Source organism: Phocoena phocoena, chromosome 8, assembly GCF_963924675.1.
Source record: "Phocoena phocoena chromosome 8, mPhoPho1.1, whole genome shotgun sequence".
Taxonomy (NCBI): Eukaryota; Metazoa; Chordata; class Mammalia; order Artiodactyla; family Phocoenidae; genus Phocoena; species Phocoena phocoena.
The window spans coordinates 46,992,181-47,011,839 of record NC_089226.1 but is presented as its reverse complement, the minus strand read 5'-3'; the positions used below and the strand labels follow the sequence as shown (position 1 = coordinate 47,011,839).

Here is a 19,659-nt window from a genome sequence, read left to right as displayed (position 1 = left end):
ATGTTTCAGTGTGATTTTTCTTTAACTATCAAGGCTTGTTTGGAAATAGACACCTAAGAAGAGAGCTAATAACTTTTTCTCTTCTCTTAATAACATTAGCTGGGCTCAGGTATTCCTTTACAAGTAACATAGGCCATAATGTGTTACTTGTTCTTAATGTCACAACTTTTTAACCCTGTTCTTCCCCCACTGTGTCAGTAAGAGCATTTTTCAGACAGCTTTTCAAAATAAATAGGAATTTTTCTGTAAATAATGCTCAAGGAAGGAAAAGACAACCTATAGAAAAGGAAAAAATATTTGCAAATTATGTATCTAATAAGGGACTTGTAACAAGAGGTCATACAGCTCAGTAATAAAAAGACAACCAAATTAAAAACAGCCAAAGGTTTTGAATAGACATCTTTCCAAAGAACTTGCACAAATGTCCAATAAGCACATAGAAAGGCACTCAGCGTTATTAATCATTAGGGAAATGCAAATCAAAAACACAGTGATACAGGCGAATTCTATCATTTAGAGAAGAGCTAACACCTATCCTTCTCATACTCTTCCAAAATATAGCAGAGGGAGGAACACTCCCAAACTCATTCTACAAGGCCACCAATCATCCTGATACCAAAACCAAAGATGTCACAACAAAAGAAAACTACAGGCCAATATCTCTGATGAACAAAGATGCAAAAATCCTCAACAAAATACTAGCAGACAGAATCCAACAGCACATTAAAAGGATTATACACCATGATCAAGTGGGGTTTATCCCAGGAATGCAAGAATTCTTCAATATACACAAATCAATCAATGTGATACACCATATTAACAAATTGAAGGAGAGAAACCATATGATAATCTCAATAGATGCAGAAAAAGCTTTTGGGTTTGACAAAATTCAACACACATTTATGATAAAAACTCTCTAGAAAGTGGGCATAGAGGGAACCTACCTCAACATAATAAAGGCCATATATGACAAACCCACATCCAACATCATTCTCAATGGTGAAAAACTGAAACCATTTCCTCTAAGATCAGGAACAAGATAAGGTTGCCCAGTCTCACCACTATTATTCAACATAGTTTTTGGAAGTTTTAGCCACAGCAATCAGAGAAGAAAAAGAAATATAAATCAGAAAAGAAGAAGTAAAACTGTCACTGTTTGCAGATGACATGATACTATACATAGAGAATCCTAAAGATGCTACCAGAAAACTACTAGAGCTAATCAATGAATTTGGTAGAGTAGCAGGATACAGAATTAATGCACAGAAATCTTTTGCATTCCTATACACTAATGATGAAAAATCTGAAAGAGAAATTAAGGAAACACTCCCATTTACCATTGCAACAAAAAGAATAAAATACCTAGGAATAAACCTACCTAAGGAGACAAAAGAACTGTATGTGTAAAACTGTAAGACACTGATGAAAGAAATTAAAGATGATACAAGCAGGTGGAGAGAGATCCTATGTTCTTGGATTGGAAGAATCAACATTGTGAAAATGACTGTACTACCCAAAGCAATCTACAGATTCAGTGCAATCCCTATCAAACTCACAATGGCATTTTTCACAGAACTAGAACAAAAAATTTCTCAATTTGTATGGAAACACAAAAGACCCCGAATAGCCAAAGCAATCTTGAGAACGAAAAATGGAGCTGGAGGAATCAGGCTCCCTGACTTCAGATTACACTACAAAGCTACAGTAATCAAGACAGTATAGTACTGGCACAAAAACAGAAATATAGATCAATGGAACAGGATAGAAAGCCCAGAGATAAACCCATGCACCTATGGTTACTTTATCTTTGATAAAGGAGGCAAGAACATACAATGGGGAAAAGACAGCCTCTTCAATAAGTGGTGCTGGGAAAACTGGGCAGCTACATGTAAAAGAATGAAATTAGAACACTGCCTAACACCATACACAAAAATAAACTCAAAATGGATTAAAGACCTAAATGTAAGGCCAGACACTATAAAACTCTTAGAGGAAAACATAGGCAGAACACTATGACGTAAATCACAGCAAGATCCTTTTTGACCCACCTCCTAGCGAAATGGAAATAAAAATAAACAAATGGGACCTAATGAAACAGAAGCTTTTGCACAGCAAAGGAAGCCATAAACAAGACAAAAAGACAACGCTTAGAATGGGAGAAAATATTTGCAAATGAAGTAACTTACAGAGGATTAATCTCCAAAATATCCAAGCAGCTCATGCAGCTCAGTATCAAAAAAAAACCCAACCCAATCCAAAAGTGGGCAGAAGACCTAAATAGACATTTCTCCAAAGAAGATATACAGATTACCAACAAACACATGAAAGGATTCTCAACATCGCTAATCATTAGAGAAATGCAAGTCAAAATTACAATGAGGTATCATTTCAAACCGGTCAGTATGGCCATCATCAAAAAATCTACAAACAATAAATGCTGGAGACGGTGTGGAGAAAAGGGAACCCTCTTGCACTGTTGGTGTGAATGTAAATTGATACAGTCACTCTGGAGAACAGTATGGAAATTTCCTAAAAAACTAAAAATAGAACTACCATATGACCCAGCAATCCCACTACTGGGCATATACCCTGAGAAAACCATAATTCAAAAAGAGTCATGTACCACAATGTTCATTGCAACACTGTTTACAATAGCCAGGACATGGAAGCAACCTAAGTGTCCATCAACAGATGAATGGATAAAGAAGATGTGGCACATATATACAATGGAATATTACTCAGCCATAAAAAGAAACGAAATTGAGTTATTTGTAGTGAGGTGGATGGACCTAGAGTCTGTCATACAAGGTGAGGTAAGTCAGAAAGAGAAAAACATACCGTATGCTAACATATATATGGAATCTAAAAAAAAAAGAAAATGGTTCTGATGAACCTAGGGGCAGGACAGGAATAAAGAAACAGATGTAGAGAATGGACTTGAGGACATGGGGAGGGGGAAGAGTAAGCTGGGATGAACTGCGAGAGTAGCATTGACATATGTACACTGCCAAATGTAAAATAGATAGCTAGTGGGAAGCAGCTGCAAGGCACAGGGAGATCAGCTCTGTGCTTTGCGACTGCGTAGAGGGATGGGATAAGGAGGGTGGGAGGGAGATGCAATAGGAAGGGGATATGGGGCCATACGTATGCATATAGCTGATTCACTTTGTTTTATAGCAGAAACTAACACAACACTGAAAAGCAATTATACTCCAATAAAGATGTTAGTAAAAAAATACCACTTCACACCTACTAGGATGACTATAATCAAAAAGACAATAAAATATGTTGATTAGGATATGGAGAAATTGGAACCCCCCTCATCCATTGCTGGTGGGAATGTAAAATGTAAGGACATTGGAAAACAGTCTGGCAGTCCAAAAATGTTGAACATAGAATTACCACTCCTAGGTGTGTATGTCTTCAAGAGAAATGAAAATATGTCTGCACAAAAACTTGGACACAAATTGGAATCAAGAAATCATTTTTGTAGCAATGTTAATTTCCACTACTAACACAATATATTACTGCCTCTTAGTGTTACCTATGTAATATGTCAATATTCATGTGCAGTATGGACATTGCTATATTTCAAGCTATATTTATGAGTATTGCTGTCTGTTTATTTTGTTGCTGATGTTTAGTGGAAAATTAGATTGCTCAAATTACAGTTATAGCATGTTTGTAAGGTCTATAATACTCTAAAATTATGTCACTATGAATGTTTCAATCCTATTTTGGGATTTACTATAGAAATCTTATAATTCTACTTTGTCCTCTTCAATTTGTAAATGTGGATATGGTAGAGAGAAAAGCTAGTACCTTGTTCTATGGCATATGCAATAATCAAATTTAGGACCAGAGAAATATTTCTTTCTTATCTTGAAAGTATGAGCTCATACCTAGTTAAATCTACAGGTGATATAAATATTTTAAGTTCCTATATGGTATGGATTCCTTCTTAATCTTTACTGTGAGTAGGTTTAGTCCAAACTTTGGTAGCTTTTTCATCTTTAAAGAGCTTTTAAAAGTCCACAGTAAATGAATGATAAAAGTTCATATTAATTTTTTTATGTCTGTACTAGATCATGCTTTACGATTATGGAATATCCAAACGGACACTCTGGTGGCAATATTTGGAGGTGTAGAAGGGCACAGAGATGAAGTTCTAAGTGCTGTAAGTTGAAAGCTACAGGGCAGTGACCTTCAGGTGTACAAAGCTGTGAACAATACCCATAGAACTCTTTCCTTATAAGAAAGCATGTGGTTTGTTTCACCTAGTCTGGCAGACAGTTATTTCATTTACTTGTGACAGAAGGTTTTAACTTACAGATGAAGAAGTAAAGCAAAAAGGCTCTTTGTGTTTTATCTGTACTCAGTGCCTGGATTCTCATGAACGAATACTATGAACTTGTTCTTTTCCTTTTTTAATCTAAAATCACCAAGTTAACTTTTGTTGTTTCTCAGTTATTAAAGGAAAAGGTTAACCTACTTGGCAATTAAGAAACTTTTTCATCTTTTATTTGAAGTTGAAATATAAGTTACTCATTTCTAGGAAGTGTTGTTCACACTGAGTTTTAGATAACTCTTCCCTTTGATGGCATGATATTATCTTTATACTTATGTATTATAATCTGTTGATCTATTGTAATGATATAAATGTTTTTAGTCAAGTTTCAGATTTTTATGTTATTTCAGATTTACTTGTGTTTCGTGTAGAGCTTACTTATTTAGTAGTCTTATAGCTCATTTCTTTTCTTCTTTTTTTAAAAAACTATTTAAAGGGACACCATATTTTGAAGCATGTGACATTTTAATTGGAGGTACTAACTATTCCTATAGTTAGGGTTTGTATACTTTTGTGAGAATTATACCTACCTTAAAGGATTTTCTAGAAGTTGCAATAGCAATATCCACCTGGTTCTATGTGTGAAAAGACTACTGTCCTTAGTTAAAGACTAACAAGAGCTCCTGGCTCTAAGGGTGTCTTGTTGCTGTTGACAGTGAGGTTTTTAGGAAAAGAGCAGCTACCAGACTTGTGGATTCAATAAACACCAAACCTAAAGTTCTCAGGCTGTGTAAAACAATGTTCATGATTAATTTAAAGGTTGGATTAACAGAATATCTAGTTTAGTGAGAAAAATACTCTCCTTAAATAGAACTCTCTATTGTTATTTCTTAAAATGAGAGCAGGAGTCTGTATCTCTTCTCTGTAACAATAGGAGTTCACTGCTAGAAGGATTGATGTGTGAGATTTTCCTTAACACATGTATGTACCATGTGCTAAATTAAATATCATCTCTGTGCCTCAGTGTCTCATCTATGCAATGAGGTGGAATAAGATTATAATGGATGATCTGTTAGGAGCTTAGTAAAAATTAGTAAACAGCAAATGAAAAAGTTTAAATATGTTATTTCCTTTTTAAGACATTTTTTCCTTTATTCTTTTAAAAAGTGAACTCTAAAACCAAGGTACCTGAAGTCTTGTGACTTAGGTGTACAAATAAAGTAAAATTTCAATCGTTTGAGGACTCATAATTTCGCATACAGATGTCAATTTCATTGATCAGGGTTAGACAAAGAAAAGTAACATAACCATTTAGGTTTCTGTGTCATAGAATAATTGTTTTACCTCATCATTCGATTCACCTTCAAAATCAAGCAAAGGAAATATTTGAATAAAGATAATTGAATAGATAAAATTAAATTCAGTTTACTTTTTTGCCTTCCGTATTGTATAAGCTCATATACTGTGGTGGTGACATATCAGTTAAAATAAATCTCGAGCAGTAAAAACTTTGTGGCTTATGGCCAACATATATGAAACCCAAAATGTTAGTATGGTGGTTTGAAATACAATTTTCACAATACTGGACATCAGATGAAAATTAGATAGCATAATTTGGGGAAATAATTTATATATTTAATTTAAGCTTTTCTGTTTTACATACAGGATTATGATCTTTTGGGTGAAAAAATAATGTCCTGTGGTATGGATCACTCTCTTAAACTTTGGAGGATCAATTCAAAGAGAATGATGAATGCAATTAAGGAATCTTATGATTATAATCCAAATAAAACTAACAGGTAACAGTTGTAGTGCTTAAAACAATTTACTATCTCATGCAGTTGAATAGCGTTTCACTTTTTCCAAAATTATTGTATAAGTCTCCAACACTGATTTTAGAATCCCCTTTTAATAACTTTAAGGTATAACTTATATGCCATAAAATTCACTGATTTTAAATGGAAGGCCTTTATTTTTGTCTATGTGTTTGTGGCTTATTTTTCAAAATCCCTTTCAGTTGTTATTTTTATCTTAATTTAGTAGCACATTTCACTTATTTTTATTTAGGTATGCATGTGCTAATGTTATTAGCACTGCTTGTCACTACTGTAAGTTCTAATTCAAGACAGTAAATAATAATTTTATTTTTATTTTTCACTCGAAAGAGCTTTATTTTCAGTCCTTAAATTTCATATGCCTTGAAACTATTATATTGATTATGTTTCTAAGAAAATAAATTATTTGAAAACTCACACATCTGTGGAAGATGATTATATAAACAGAAGAAGTAAATCATAATTTTAAATGGGATTCTTAGCTTTAATTCATGATAAAATAATGCTTTCCTTTAAGTGATACTCACTTCATTAAATGGAGAAAATTCAAAAGCAGGAGCTTTGAACCAAGGGGAGGGACTAGCTGTGGGAACTTGGCAGTTTTCTTAGTATATTTTTGAAAAACCTCAACTCTTAATTCATTTACTATCTTTTTCAGGATCTTATCAAGCTATTATTAACACTTTCACTGTAACTGTCATATGTTTGTAAATTTTAACTTTGTTTGCAGTTTTCATTTTAGCAGAGTTAATTTTCTGGTTATCAAGCCAGATTATTAATAGATTGGTAGTTGAATTTGTAATTATCAGTAAATATTTTAATAGACATGCGTCAGATCTCAAGCCTCTAAGAATTAGTATGACTTTCGATTTTTATTTTAAAACACCAGGGCTTAGTATAATATTCAGTTTATGTTTTTATATTTTCTAGAGCTCTGAAATAAATAGAAGTTATACTTTACAGCCTACAGAAAATAACAGTGAATTATGCTGGTCTTCTTGAGAGAGGTTTAACCATAGATTATAATACATATTTGGCTGAAAAGTAATTAATAAAATTATATCAGTTAAGAATTTATATCAGATCATTAATAGCATTTTAACATTTTAATAAAGAAAAAATCCAGGAGTTCCCTGGTGGCCTGGTGTTTAGGATTCCAGGCTTTCAGTTTCGTGGCCTAGGTTCAATCCCTGGTTGAGGAACTGAGATCCTGCAAACCGCAAAAAAAAAAAAGAAAAAAAAGGTCCCAGAATTTGAATTGGAAAGAGTATTTGAAATAATTCAGCCCAACATCCTTTTTACATATGAGGGAAAAGCAAAGAGAGGACATATGAGTTGCCCAAGACACAACTAATTCATGGTATATGATACTTCTGCAGTTACTTCAGTTTAAAAACTGAATCAAGGGCTTCCCTGGTGGCGCAGTGGTTGAGAATCTGCCTGGCAATGCAGGGGACACGGGTTTGAGAACTGGTCCGGGAGGATCCCACATGCCGCGGAGCAAGTAAGCCCGTGAGCCACAACAGCTGAGCCTGCGCTCTAGAGCCTGCGAGCCACAACTACTGAGCCTGTGTGCCACAATGCCTGATGCCCACACACCTAGAGCCCGTGCTCCACAACAAAAGGAGCCACCACAATGAGAAGCCCATGCACTGCAATGAAGAGTAGCCTCTGCTCATCGCAACCAGAGAAAAGCCCGCGTACAGCAGTGAAGACCCAATGCAGCCAAAAATAAAATAAAAATAAATAAATAAATAAAACTGAATCACTTACTAGATTAGAAACATTAGGTATACATTTAATTAACTTCAGAATCGGTAGCAACTTCTCTAGTTTATGGTCTTCTTACAAACATCTTTAAGGAAAAGTTGCACCATATTTTACTTTTCTAAATACAGGAGAAGTTCTAACTAATAAATGTCAAATTGTCAGATATCATCTTCAGAAATTGTTGTTCTAGGAAGGATTCTCACTTAACTTTACCTTTAGCAGACTTTGAAATGATGTCATTGTTCCTAAAAGATAATTATCTTTCAAAGTAATCTAGATGTGTTTACTTTCATAGACCATTAATGCTTAATTTTAAAGGATTGAGTAGGTAGCTTAGTATTTTCTATGAGAAATTACTCTGTAATCTGTATTCAAGTGTCTTTGAAGACACTTGTAATCAAGTGTCTTTGGTTATTGGTTAGATAGCCAGAATTGAAGTGACTAATTTTGGCCTATATGTAGTAAGGCAGGAAGGTGCAGTTTTTATAAATGAAATTTCATAGGATGAATACAAAATTCAGTTGAGAGCTAATAATGGAGTAAATGTAGAAACAAAAATGAAATGAGATTTTAGCTCCGAGTAAACAGATAAGAAGGTATTTAGTTTTGTAGAAACACAGAAGAATTAGTATTCATATATTTTATTTTTCAAAGTTTTATAAATCCAAAAAGGAAAATTAGTGAGCTTTTGCTACACGTTTTTCTCTTAACTTTTGATATTTCCATTTCAGGCCATTTATTTCTCAGAAAATTCATTTTCCTGACTTTTCTACCAGAGACATACATAGAAATTATGTCGATTGTGTGCGATGGTTAGGTGATTTGATACTTTCCAAGGTATGGTAACTGCTGTTAAGCTGTATTTCCATTGTTTGTGTGAGTTGGAACTTTGCAGGGAGCACAGTTGTTTATGCAGTTGGTAAATTGGATAACAGATGGGAAATTGCTTTTTTTTTTTTTTTTAAGTCTTATGATAACTTTGAAAGATTTGGAAATTTGTTTTAGGCATAAAACATCCTGATGAATTATAATTTGTGTTCCAATAAGATGAAAAATGTTACCTTGCAAGTTGATACTGTTCTCTGATATCCAGTGTTATTGTAAAATAACCAATATCTAAAGCCAGTACTGTGGTTGTTTTTTGTTGTTGTTGTTTTTAATGTTTGTGTTCATTTCAGTAAACTTACATGTACAAAAACAGACGGATGGAGTTGGTTCATGGGATGTAGTTTGCCAACCCCTGCTCTAGTATGTTGATACATATGTTTATATATATATTTTTTTTACTGATAATTTAGAGAAGTTGGTGGTGATGTCATCTGAACATTTAGGATTGTCAAATTTGGAGAAACTGCTATCTAGTTTCTTTTCTTGATACAGGTTTCAGGGCATTTCACATTTTCTTGGGCAGAGCCTGATTTATTTTTTCCTTGGCCATGAGGGTATAGTTTTGCCTTTCTATTTTTTAACTTTTGATCTTGAAATTAGATTCACAGGAAGTTTCAAAGACAGTTCAGAGAAGTCCCATATTGCCCTTCACCCAATTTCCCCCATTGGTTATTACATCTTACATAGCTATAATACAATATCAGATCCAGGAAATTGACATTGTACAATGTGCGTGTGTAGTTCTATGTCATTTTATCACATGTGATTTTGTCATTTCAAGAATGTTACAGTATGGGACCTTTTAAGATTTTTTTTTTCACTCAGTGTAATGCCATCCAAGTTGTTGTGTGTATCAATAGGTCTCCCTTTTTACTGCTGAGTAGTATCCCATGGAATGGGTGTACCACAGTTTATTTAACCTCATGCATCTATTGTAGGACATTTTGATCCTTTCTAGTTTGGGCCTATTACAAATAAAGCTGCTATTGAACAATCGTGTATAGGTTTTTGTGTGGACTTAAGTTTTCACTTCTCTAGGATAAATGCCTAGAAGAGCAATTGCTAGGTCATGGTTAAGTTCGTTTAGTTTTTTAAGAACCTGCCAAACTATTTTCCAGAGTGGCCGTGCCATTTTACATTCCCACCAGCAATGTATGAAAGATCCAGTGTCTTCGAATCTTCGCCGGCATTTGGTATTGTCACTATTTTTTATTTTAGCTGTTCTGATAGGTGTGTAGTGATACATCATCGTGGTCTTAATTTGCATTTCCCTGATGGTTAGTGGTGTTGAACATCTTTTTCATGTGCTTATTTACCATCCATATATCCTTTCAATGATGTCTCTTCATATCTTCTCATTTTCTGATTGGATTGGTTTTTGTTTTGTTTTGTTTTTTACTGTGTTGAGTTTTGAGAGTTCTTCATATATTCTAAATATAAATCCTATGTCAGATAAATAGTTTGCAAATATTTTCTTCCAGTTTGTAGCTTGTCTTTTCATCCTCTTAACAGGGTCTTTTACAGAGCAAATGTTTTTAATTTTGATAAAGTTCAGTTAATTTATTGATTTTTTTAAAAAATTATTATTTTATGGATCATGTTTTTGATATTGTGTTTAAACGCTCTTCACTGAGCCCTAGGTCCTAAAGATTTTCTCCTGTGTTTCCTTCAAGAAGTATTGTAATGGTTTATGTTAAATTTAATGGTCCATTTTAAGTTAATTTTTGTATGAGGTTTAGGTAGAAAGTTCATTTTTTGCCTATAGTTATCCAGTTGTTCCAGCTCCATTTGTTGAAAGCCTATCTTTCCTCCTTTGAATTGCTTTTGTACTTTTTTCAAAATTGTTTGGCCATACTTGTATGAGGCTGATTCTGGTTTTTCTATTCTGTTCCCTCTACCAGTACTACATACACAGGCTCGGTTATTCTAGCTGTATAATTAGTCTTGGAGTTGGTAGAATGATTTATTCCACTTTATTCTTTTTCAATATTATTTTAGCTATTCTAGTTGCTTTGTCTTTCCATATAAATTTTAGAATAATCTTGTCTACATTTACTAAAAATCTGCTGGGATTTTTTTTGGGGGGGGTGGGGAGATTTTGATTGGAATTGTGTTGAACCTGTATATCAGTTTGGTGGGGAATTAATATCTTTACTCTGCTTGGTCTTCTGGTCCTTGACTATGGTATGTCTCTCCATTTAGAGTGACTGTAATAAATGGTATTTCTGATTTCCATTTCTTTGTGTTCATTGCTAGTAGATAGAAATGATTTTTGTGTATTAATCTTGAATCCTTCAATCTGTTTGAACTACTTATAGTTCAGGAAGGTTTTTGTTTGTTTGTTTTTGGTTAATTACATGGGATTTTCTACATAGATTATAATTTCATCTGCAAATAAGGACAGTTTTTATATCTTCCTTTCTGAACTGTATTTTTCTTCATTTCCTTTTCTTGTCTTATTTCACTGGTAAGCTTCTAGTCCTGTGTTGAATAGCTGTGTTAAGAGCAGACATCCTAGGCTTGTTTTTGATGTTAAAGGGGAAAAGAATTCAGTCTTTCACAATTTTGTAGATGTTCTTTATCAAGTTGAGAGCTTTCCTTCTGCCTGATTTTTTTAGAGTTTTGTCATGAATGGGTGTTAAATTTTGTCAAATGCTTCTTCTGCATCAACTGATATGATCACTGGTTTTTCTTTTTTAGCCTGTTAATGCATTGGATTGCACTGATTGTTTCTGAATATTGTATCACTGGAATAAGCTTACTTGGTCTTGCTGTATAATTCTTTTTATATGTTACTGAATTCTATTTGATAATATTTTGTTAAAGATTTTATATGTATTAATGAGATATGATATTGGTCTGAAGTTTTCTTATTTATATTGTCTTTGTCTGGTTTTGGCATCAATATTACTGGCCCCTAGGCCTAGAAATTTTTGAGGAGGAGTTTAAAAATTAAACACTCAATTTCCTTAAAAGTGAAAAGGTTATTCGAATGAACTGTTTCATATTGAGTGAATTGTGGTAGTTTGTGCTATTTGAGGAGTTGATCCATTCCATCTAGTATAAAATTTATGTGTGGAGAGTTGTTTGTAGTATTCCCTTATTATCCTTTTGATATCTGCAGGGTCTCTAGTGATAGCCCCTGTTTCATTCCTGAAGTTAGTAATTTATATCTTCTCTTCTGTCAGTCTTTTTAAGGGTTTGTCAAATTTTCTTGTTATTTCCTGTCTTCCTTCTTTCCTTTAGTTTGCTGTGAGTTGTTTTTGTTCTTCTATTTTTACGATGGGAGCTTAGATTATTTAGTTGAGACTTTTCTAATGTAAGCATTTAGTGCTGTAAATTTCCCTGTCAGCACTGCTTTAACTGCATCTCACAAAAATTTTGATATGAAGTGTGTTGTGTAGTTTCTAGGTGCTAGGAAATTTTCTTGTTATCGTTCTCTTATTGATTCTAGTTTGATTCCATTTTGGTCAGAATATACTCTTTATGATTTTGATTCTTTTAAATTTTTTGAGATTTGTTTTATGACCCTGTTTTGGGTATGTTCCATGGGAGCTTGAAAACAATGTATATTCTGCTGTTGGGTGGAGTGTTCTATAAATGTCAGTTAGATCCTGTCAGTTGACAGTGTGGTTGAATTCTTCTATGTCTTTGTTGATTTTCTGTCCACTATTCTGTCTAATAATTAATAAATTATTGAGAAATAAGTGTTGAAGTCTTCAACTATAATTGTGGCTCTTTCCCTTTCTCCTTTCAGTTCTGTTACATTTTGCAGCTCTGTTGGTTGGTGTATACACATTTGGTATTGCTTTGTCTTGGTAGCTTGACCCTCTTATCATTATGTAAGGTCCATCTCTGTCTCTGGTAAAGTTTTTGCTTTGATGGATCCTTTGTCTTACAGTAGTATAGCCATTCCTGCTTTCCTTTAATTAATGGTATATCTTTTTCAAACCTTTTTTGTTGTTGTCGTTTATTTATTTATTTTTGACTACCTCTGGTCTTGGTTGCTGTGCCTGGGCTTTTTCTAGTTGCAGCGAGTGGGGGCTACTCTTCATTGCAGTGCGTGGGCTTCTCATTGCAGTGGCTTCTCTTGTTGCAGAGCATGGGCTTTAGGGTGTATGGGCTTCAGTAGTTGTGGCACACGGGCTCAGTAGTTGTGGCTCACGGGTTCTAGAGGGCAGGCTCAGTAGTTGTGGCGCACAGGCTTAGTTGCTCTGCAGCATGTGGGATCTTCCCGGACCAGGGCTCGAACCTGTGTTCTCTGCATTGGCAGGTGGATTCTTAACCACGGCACCACCAGGCAAGTCCCATCTTTTTCAAACCTTTTACCTTTAATCTACCTGTATTGTTATACCTGAAGTGAGTTTCTTTTGTTTTTTTTTGTGGTACGCGGGCCTCTCACTGTTGTGGCCTCTCCCGTTGCGGAGCACAGGCTCCGGACGCTCAGGCTCAGCGGCCATGGCTCACGGGCCCAGCCAGCCGCTCCGCAGCATGTGGGATCCTCCCGGACTGGGGCACAAACCCGTGTCCCCTGCATCGGCAGGCGGACTGTCAACCACTGCGCCACCAGGGAAGCCCCGAAGTGAGTTTCTTAAAGATAGCATATAGTTGGGTCATATTTTTTAATTCACTTTGCCAAACTGTCTTTTAGCTAGTACATTCAGACCATTTATATTTGAGCCTTAACTTACCAATTATTACATTAAGTTTACTATTTAATTTTTTTTCATTCTTTTCATTTCTCTGGGTTTTTTCGCCTATGTGCACATATTTTAGAATTCCAATTTGATTAATCTATACTACTTTTGAGTATATTTCTTTGTGTAGCTATTTTGGTATTTGCTCTGGGTGTTACTATATATATATATATATATATGTATATATATATGTATGTGATCAGTCAGTATATCAGCATTTTACCACTTCAAGTGAAGTATAGGAAGCTTACCTCTCTCTTTCTCCTCCACTTATAATTGTCTCAAATATTCCCTTTACAATTGAGAACTTCATCGAAGAGTATTACAATTTTTGCTTCAACTGCCAAACAGAATTTTAAAACTCAAGCAGAAGAATGTCGTGTTTACTCATTATGCTTTTTCTGTTGTTCATTCCTCCTTTCTGATATTCCAAGATTCCTTCTTATATCATTTCCTTTCTGTTCATCAAACTTCCTGTAGCCATTCTTTTAGAATGGTGACAAATTCTTTTAGGTTTTCTTAGTCTGAGGATGTCCTCATTTCCCCTTCATTCCTGAAGCATATATTCACTGAATATAGGATTTTGTGTTGATGGTTCTTTTCTTTAAACATTTGAAAAATGTTGTTCCCCCTCTTTCTGGTCTCTGTCATTTGTAATGAGACATCTGCCATCATTGAATTGTTTTTTTTCCTATAGGTGAGGTGTTCTTTCTGTCTTAACTGCTTTCGGGATTTTTTTTTCTTCGTCTTTAGTTTTCAAAAGTTTGAATGTGATATGCCTGATATTGATTTCTTTGAGTTTATCTTTGTTGGGGTTCACTCACCATCTCGAATCTGTAGTAGGTTTGTCTTTGGGGACATAATTTGTCCCAAAATTGGGAACTTTTCAGCCATTATTCAAATTCTTATTTAGCCCCACTTTCTTCCCCCTCTCCTTTAGGAACTCTAATGATGTGAATATTATGTTTTTAGTTTGGTCCCTGAGACTCTGTTATTTAATAAGTCTGTTTTCTTTTGTTCAAATTGGGTAATTTCTATGTTCTAACTTTAAATTTACTGACTCTTTCATCTCTCTTTTTTTGCTGGTGAGCCCTTCAGTTGTTTTTTATTTTAGCTATAGTTTTTTTAGTTCTAAAATTTACATGTGATTCTTATCTTTTATTTCTTTGCTGAGACTTTTTTTGTTGTTTTAAATGTGTTTGTAATTTCTCATTGAAGCATTTTTATGATAGCTGCTTTAAAATCCTTGTCAGATAGTTCTAACATCTATGTCATCTCAGTGTTGGTATCTCTTGATAATCTTTTCTCATTAAAGTTGAGGTTTTTACATTTCTTGGTATGACAAGTGAATTTTGATTAAGATATCGATATTTTGGTTACTGTTACAAAACTCTGGATCTTACTGATATTTAAGCAGGCTTCCTTTGATAAATTTTCAGCTGGGGAAGGGGAGTGCTGCTTCATTATTGGCAGGTGGCAAGGGAAGTTCAGGTTCCCCACTTGGCTGACTTGGTGATTTTGTCTCTTTACTACTGGGGTGGGAGTTCAGGCTTTTCACTGGGCCTCAGGTGATAGCACCCTAGCAAGAGGGTTTGGGAGGCCTCAGTACTGCTCCCCGAGTGGTCTCCACTGACACTGAGAGTGGTGGGTGGTTGTGAACATTCTGACTCTCTGCTAGGCTTCCTCTAATACCACCCCAGGCAGAGGAGGAGGAGGAGAGTCACCTCATTACCATGATGAGTAGGGAGAAGTCAGGGTGTTACCTACTTGAAGTGTTTAGTTATCACCTGAGAACGGACCCCACTGGGACGTTGCTGGTCCACATGTGTGGATGGGTCCACTGTTTTCTCTGTGGTATTAAGTGTTTACCTGAAAATTTTCTCTCATGCTAGGTTGCCACTTTACTGGTCCTTTGCAGAGAGTAGGCTTTTGTTGGGGCTTTTTTTTTTTTTTTTTGTCTTCACTTAGCTTTGTTGAGTTGCTACCTTCTCTAGCATCCAGTCTGGGATACACAAAGAGGCAAAAGAAAACCAAGCAACTCAATGTTCTTCATGTCCCAGGGCCCCTAACCAGTCTGCCTCCTCCCTAGCCTTCAGACTTTTAAGCTGTACTTAATGAGATAAATAGGAAAAAGTACCTCTACTTCATCTGTTTTGGAAGCAGAATTTAAAAAGGAGTAGCTCTAAAATTTCTGCCCTTAGAACTTAGTCAGATGACAGGAAAGGATTTCTGCATTTTAGGTGGGAAGCTGAACTGAATATTGGTGGTCTCAAATCTGGCTCCACATCAGAACTATTGGGAGGACATTGTAAAAATAGATTCCTAGGCTTCATCCCCAGATATTCTAAATCTGACATAAGGACCTGGGAATTTGTAATGTTTAAAGACTCTCTAGATGATTTTCTAGTACAGCCATCCATTAGTGAGATTATTTAGTTCTCCATGAGGGAACTATTAAGGATCCTTTACCAATACAGTCAGTAAGAAGCACTTGAAGAAGTATTTTACAATTCTGCTGCTTTGGCCTTCCCTCTCAGAGTTTGTGATTCAGTAGGGTTGGGGTCAAGATGAGTTTTTAAAGAAAGCTGTACAGTCTATATCAATCCAATTGTGTACTTAATTAAGAGTCATCAGCCTAGGTGATCTCTAAGATACTTTACAATAAAGAACTTGTGTAACAGATCCATATCCGTGGGATTTTATATAATCCAAAAAGGGCAAAGAAGATAAAAAGCGTATTGTCCACTCCCTAATCTCCCTGTGACCCCACAGACCTACCACATGTGGTTATTAGGCTGTGTCCTGTAAAGTTCCAGGAGGCATTCTTCACCTACACCAGGATTTCTCAATCCTGGCCCTGTGGAAGTTGGGTAAGACAGTTCTTTTTTGTGGGAGGAGCTGTTCTGTGCATTGCAGAGTGTTCAGCATCTCTGACTTCTATTAACTAGAAGCCAGAGACATTGCCAAATATCCCTTAGCCAGCAAATCACTGACCTACACAGGAATATAAATAGTGCCCTCTGTTTTGCATTTTTTCCTCCCATTCTATTCTTTACCACTTGCTGCTTAAATAGAATGTATGTAAAGGTTCAGTGTTGCAGAATAGGGAAGGTGTAACTAAGCCTGTTTTAATCCCATCCCCTTATCAGTGTCTTGATATTGAACCACTGCTTTTATTGCCTTCTGTATAATCTGACCTCTAAGGCCCCTTCTATGAATTCATTAGCTTTCCTATGACATCTCTTGAGCACCTATCATGTAGTGCAGACAGGAGGATTAATAGTTAACCAGATATAAAGGGAACCACGGGGGTTTAGAAGTGGAATGGGGAAAGATGAAACTAGCGAAGTAAGCAGGGGCCATATTGAAGAGCTGTGTATTCTAATACAGTGTTTGTAATTTTACCTTTGCTATAAAATACTTCAAGTCCCTGGATGCTGAGGTATCTAAAGCTGAATTTGTTTTGGTTTGGAAGAGAAATTGTGACTTCAAAAATGAATATTATAGACAGTGTAATGCTTTTGTATTGTTAAAATCTGTTGATAATCAGACTTCTTGTCCGTAAGTGTGGATACTGACTCTGTAAATATAAATGAATGTGTATCACTGGACTCAGTAGATGGATAACCAGGTTCTAAGAGCTGTGAGTTCTGAAATGATAGTAGAGAAAAAGCTTTGTTTTTAATGTTTAAAATTCAGTTCTTTGATTAACATTTCTTTTTTTCTCATTTCTGTCTTTTTTAAAGTCTTGTGAAAATGCCATTGTATGCTGGAAACCTGGCAAAATGGAAGATGATATAGATAAAATTAAACCCAGTGAGTCTAATGTGACTATTCTTGGGCGATTTGATTACAGCCAGTGTGACATTTGGTACATGAGGTTTTCTATGGATTTCTGGCAAAAGGTAGCAACATATTTTTACATTTTGAAATTATTTGACTTAAAACCACGGCAATTTTAGTTTTCACTGTAGTGTATCTGTATTCTGTTACCTCTAAGTTTAATCTACCTTGATTTTTTTGTATTAATTGCTTTGGCCTTTGATGTTATTTATTCTACCCTTGTGGCTCTGCACACCATCTGCAGTGCTTATTATAAATGAAATTGACAGGTGTCAATGGTGGCAGTTAGGTGTTTACTTTCCGTAACAATCTGTTACTAAGATTTAATGTTTTGGATTAGAGTGTTAATCTTCTTATATAGAAAAGCAACGTGGAAGATAGAGACAAAATATTAGTTATCTAAAATTTTTTCAAAATTTGGTGTTAGAATTTTGTGATAAATTACTTGGGTATTTATTTCTATATGAAAGCTTTGGAAATTTCCTATGGCTTTTACTACAGTTCTTTAAGGCAGAATAAAGAGTACATGCTAACTATGTAAATAAATTGTAAAGTTCTTCGTAAATTTACAAAATATCCTCCTTATTTTACTCAAGACATCTTTGTGAAGCATTAGTTGCTCTTATCCTCATTTACACAATATAAGAAATATAAGATGCAAAGAAATAACCAAGAGTGTTGCCATAGGCTGGAGCTGAGGTTTTTCTGAAATAAGAAAGATGTCTTAGGATTGTTTGAAATCTTCATAGCTTGTTTTAATAATTTGATTTTTTTAAATGTGTTTATACAGATGCTTGCATTGGGCAATCAGGTTGGCAAACTTTATGTTTGGGATTTAGAAGTAGAAGATCCTCATAAAGCCAAGTAAGTATTTAGAAATTCCTCTTCATAATCTCTGACTTTTTCTCCAAAGTGTTATGTCAGCATAGAGGAAGTAATTTGATACTTGAAATGCCAACCTTAAATCATTTGTAACATTTACATTCTCAGAGTATTGTAAAGTATTTCTTTTTTATTCTAATAATGATTGTTTTTCCCAAGTACTTTGGTAATAAGTTATTTCTCTTTTTTTAATATAAGTTATATGGTACCTCTTGGATTTAAAATATACCCAAACTTTATGAAATTTGAGATTGGGCTCTTGGTGAACTGTATTCTGTTTTCAAGTGCTTTCTATATGACTTAGAACATGTATTCATTTTCTGATTCATTGTTTTAAGTTAGATACTGACAGCATTATATATGCATGGTATTTAACCTGTTGTCATGTTTTCTCCCTAGATGCACAACACTGACTCATCATAAATGTGGTGCTGCTATTCGACAAACCAGTTTTAGCAGGGATAGCAGCATTCTTATAGCCGTTTGTGATGATGCCAGTATTTGGCGCTGGGACCGACTTCGATAAAATATTTTTTCTCAATCAAAATTAGAGTGTGTTTTCTGTGTACAGTAGAACTAACGTATCTTGCTAGTAAGGGCACATAGAGCATTTAGAGTTGTCTTTCAGCATTCAGTCAAGCTGAGCTGAATGTAGTGATGTTTACATTGTTTACACTCTTTGTACTGTCTCCTGCTCAGACTCTACTGCTTTTAATAAAAATTTATTTTTGTAAAGCTGTGTTGTATTTTAGTTTATTTTGTTTTGTTCATTGTGATGAAAAGAAATGTTGAAAGTAATAAAATTACACCTTACCTTTTTGCAGTGATTATTATTGTTTTATTTGTGTAACTGGAGAAAGCTATATAATATAGTGATTAAGTATAAGCTCTAGAACAAACTGAATTTTAATCTTGGCTCTGCCACTAACTGACCTTGGGTAAGTAAAAGGATCAAGTGATTTAATACATGTGAAGCAATTAGAACAGTACTTGACTACACTAAACCCTTACCTTTATTGGAAATTGTATTTCCTATGGTTTTATATTTCTTAATGATTTCTTCTATAATAATTTTGTAATAAGTAAATTCTATAAGAGATGTGACATGTAATGTTTTAATAACCTATCTTTATAGTTAAAAAATATTATTGGGCTTCCCTGGTGGCACAGTGGTTGAGGGTCCGCCTGCCGATGCAGGGGACACAGGTTCGTGCCCCAGTCCGGGAGGATCCCACGTGCCGCGGAGCGGCTGGGCCCGTGAGCCATGACCACTGGGCCTGCGCGTCCGGAGCCTATGCTCTTCAGCGGGAGAGGCCACAGCGGTGAGGCCTGCGTACCGCAAAAAAAAAAAAAATTTTTTTTAAATTAAAAAATATATATATATATATTATTGCCATTCAATTTACAACTTGGTCATTAGTAATCTTAGTGGAAATACTATCAGTAGAGCAAGGGA

General features: G+C 35.0%; 1 protein-coding gene across 3 annotated transcripts in view; it reads left to right on the top strand.

Moving 5' to 3' along the window:
• EED (embryonic ectoderm development) overlaps positions 1–18,938 on the top strand; it is a 33,246-nt gene extending 14,308 nt beyond the window's left edge. Inside the window, exons 7-13 of one of the 3 annotated variants that reach the window (XM_065881652.1) lie at positions 4,086–4,177; positions 5,954–6,087; positions 8,625–8,730; positions 9,900–9,974; positions 17,225–17,383; positions 18,112–18,185; positions 18,603–18,729. In XM_065881652.1, the coding sequence (XP_065737724.1) occupies positions 4,086–4,177; positions 5,954–6,087; positions 8,625–8,730; positions 9,900–9,974; positions 17,225–17,383; positions 18,112–18,185; positions 18,603–18,729 (767 nt within the window). Of the gene's footprint in view, positions 1–4,085; positions 4,178–5,953; positions 6,088–8,624; positions 8,731–9,899; positions 9,975–17,224; positions 17,384–18,111; positions 18,186–18,602 lie in introns of all 3 variants that reach the window. The other 2 variants (XM_065881653.1, XM_065881654.1) reach the window with 2 other exon arrangements.
• The last annotated feature ends 721 nt before the right edge of the window (positions 18,939–19,659 follow it).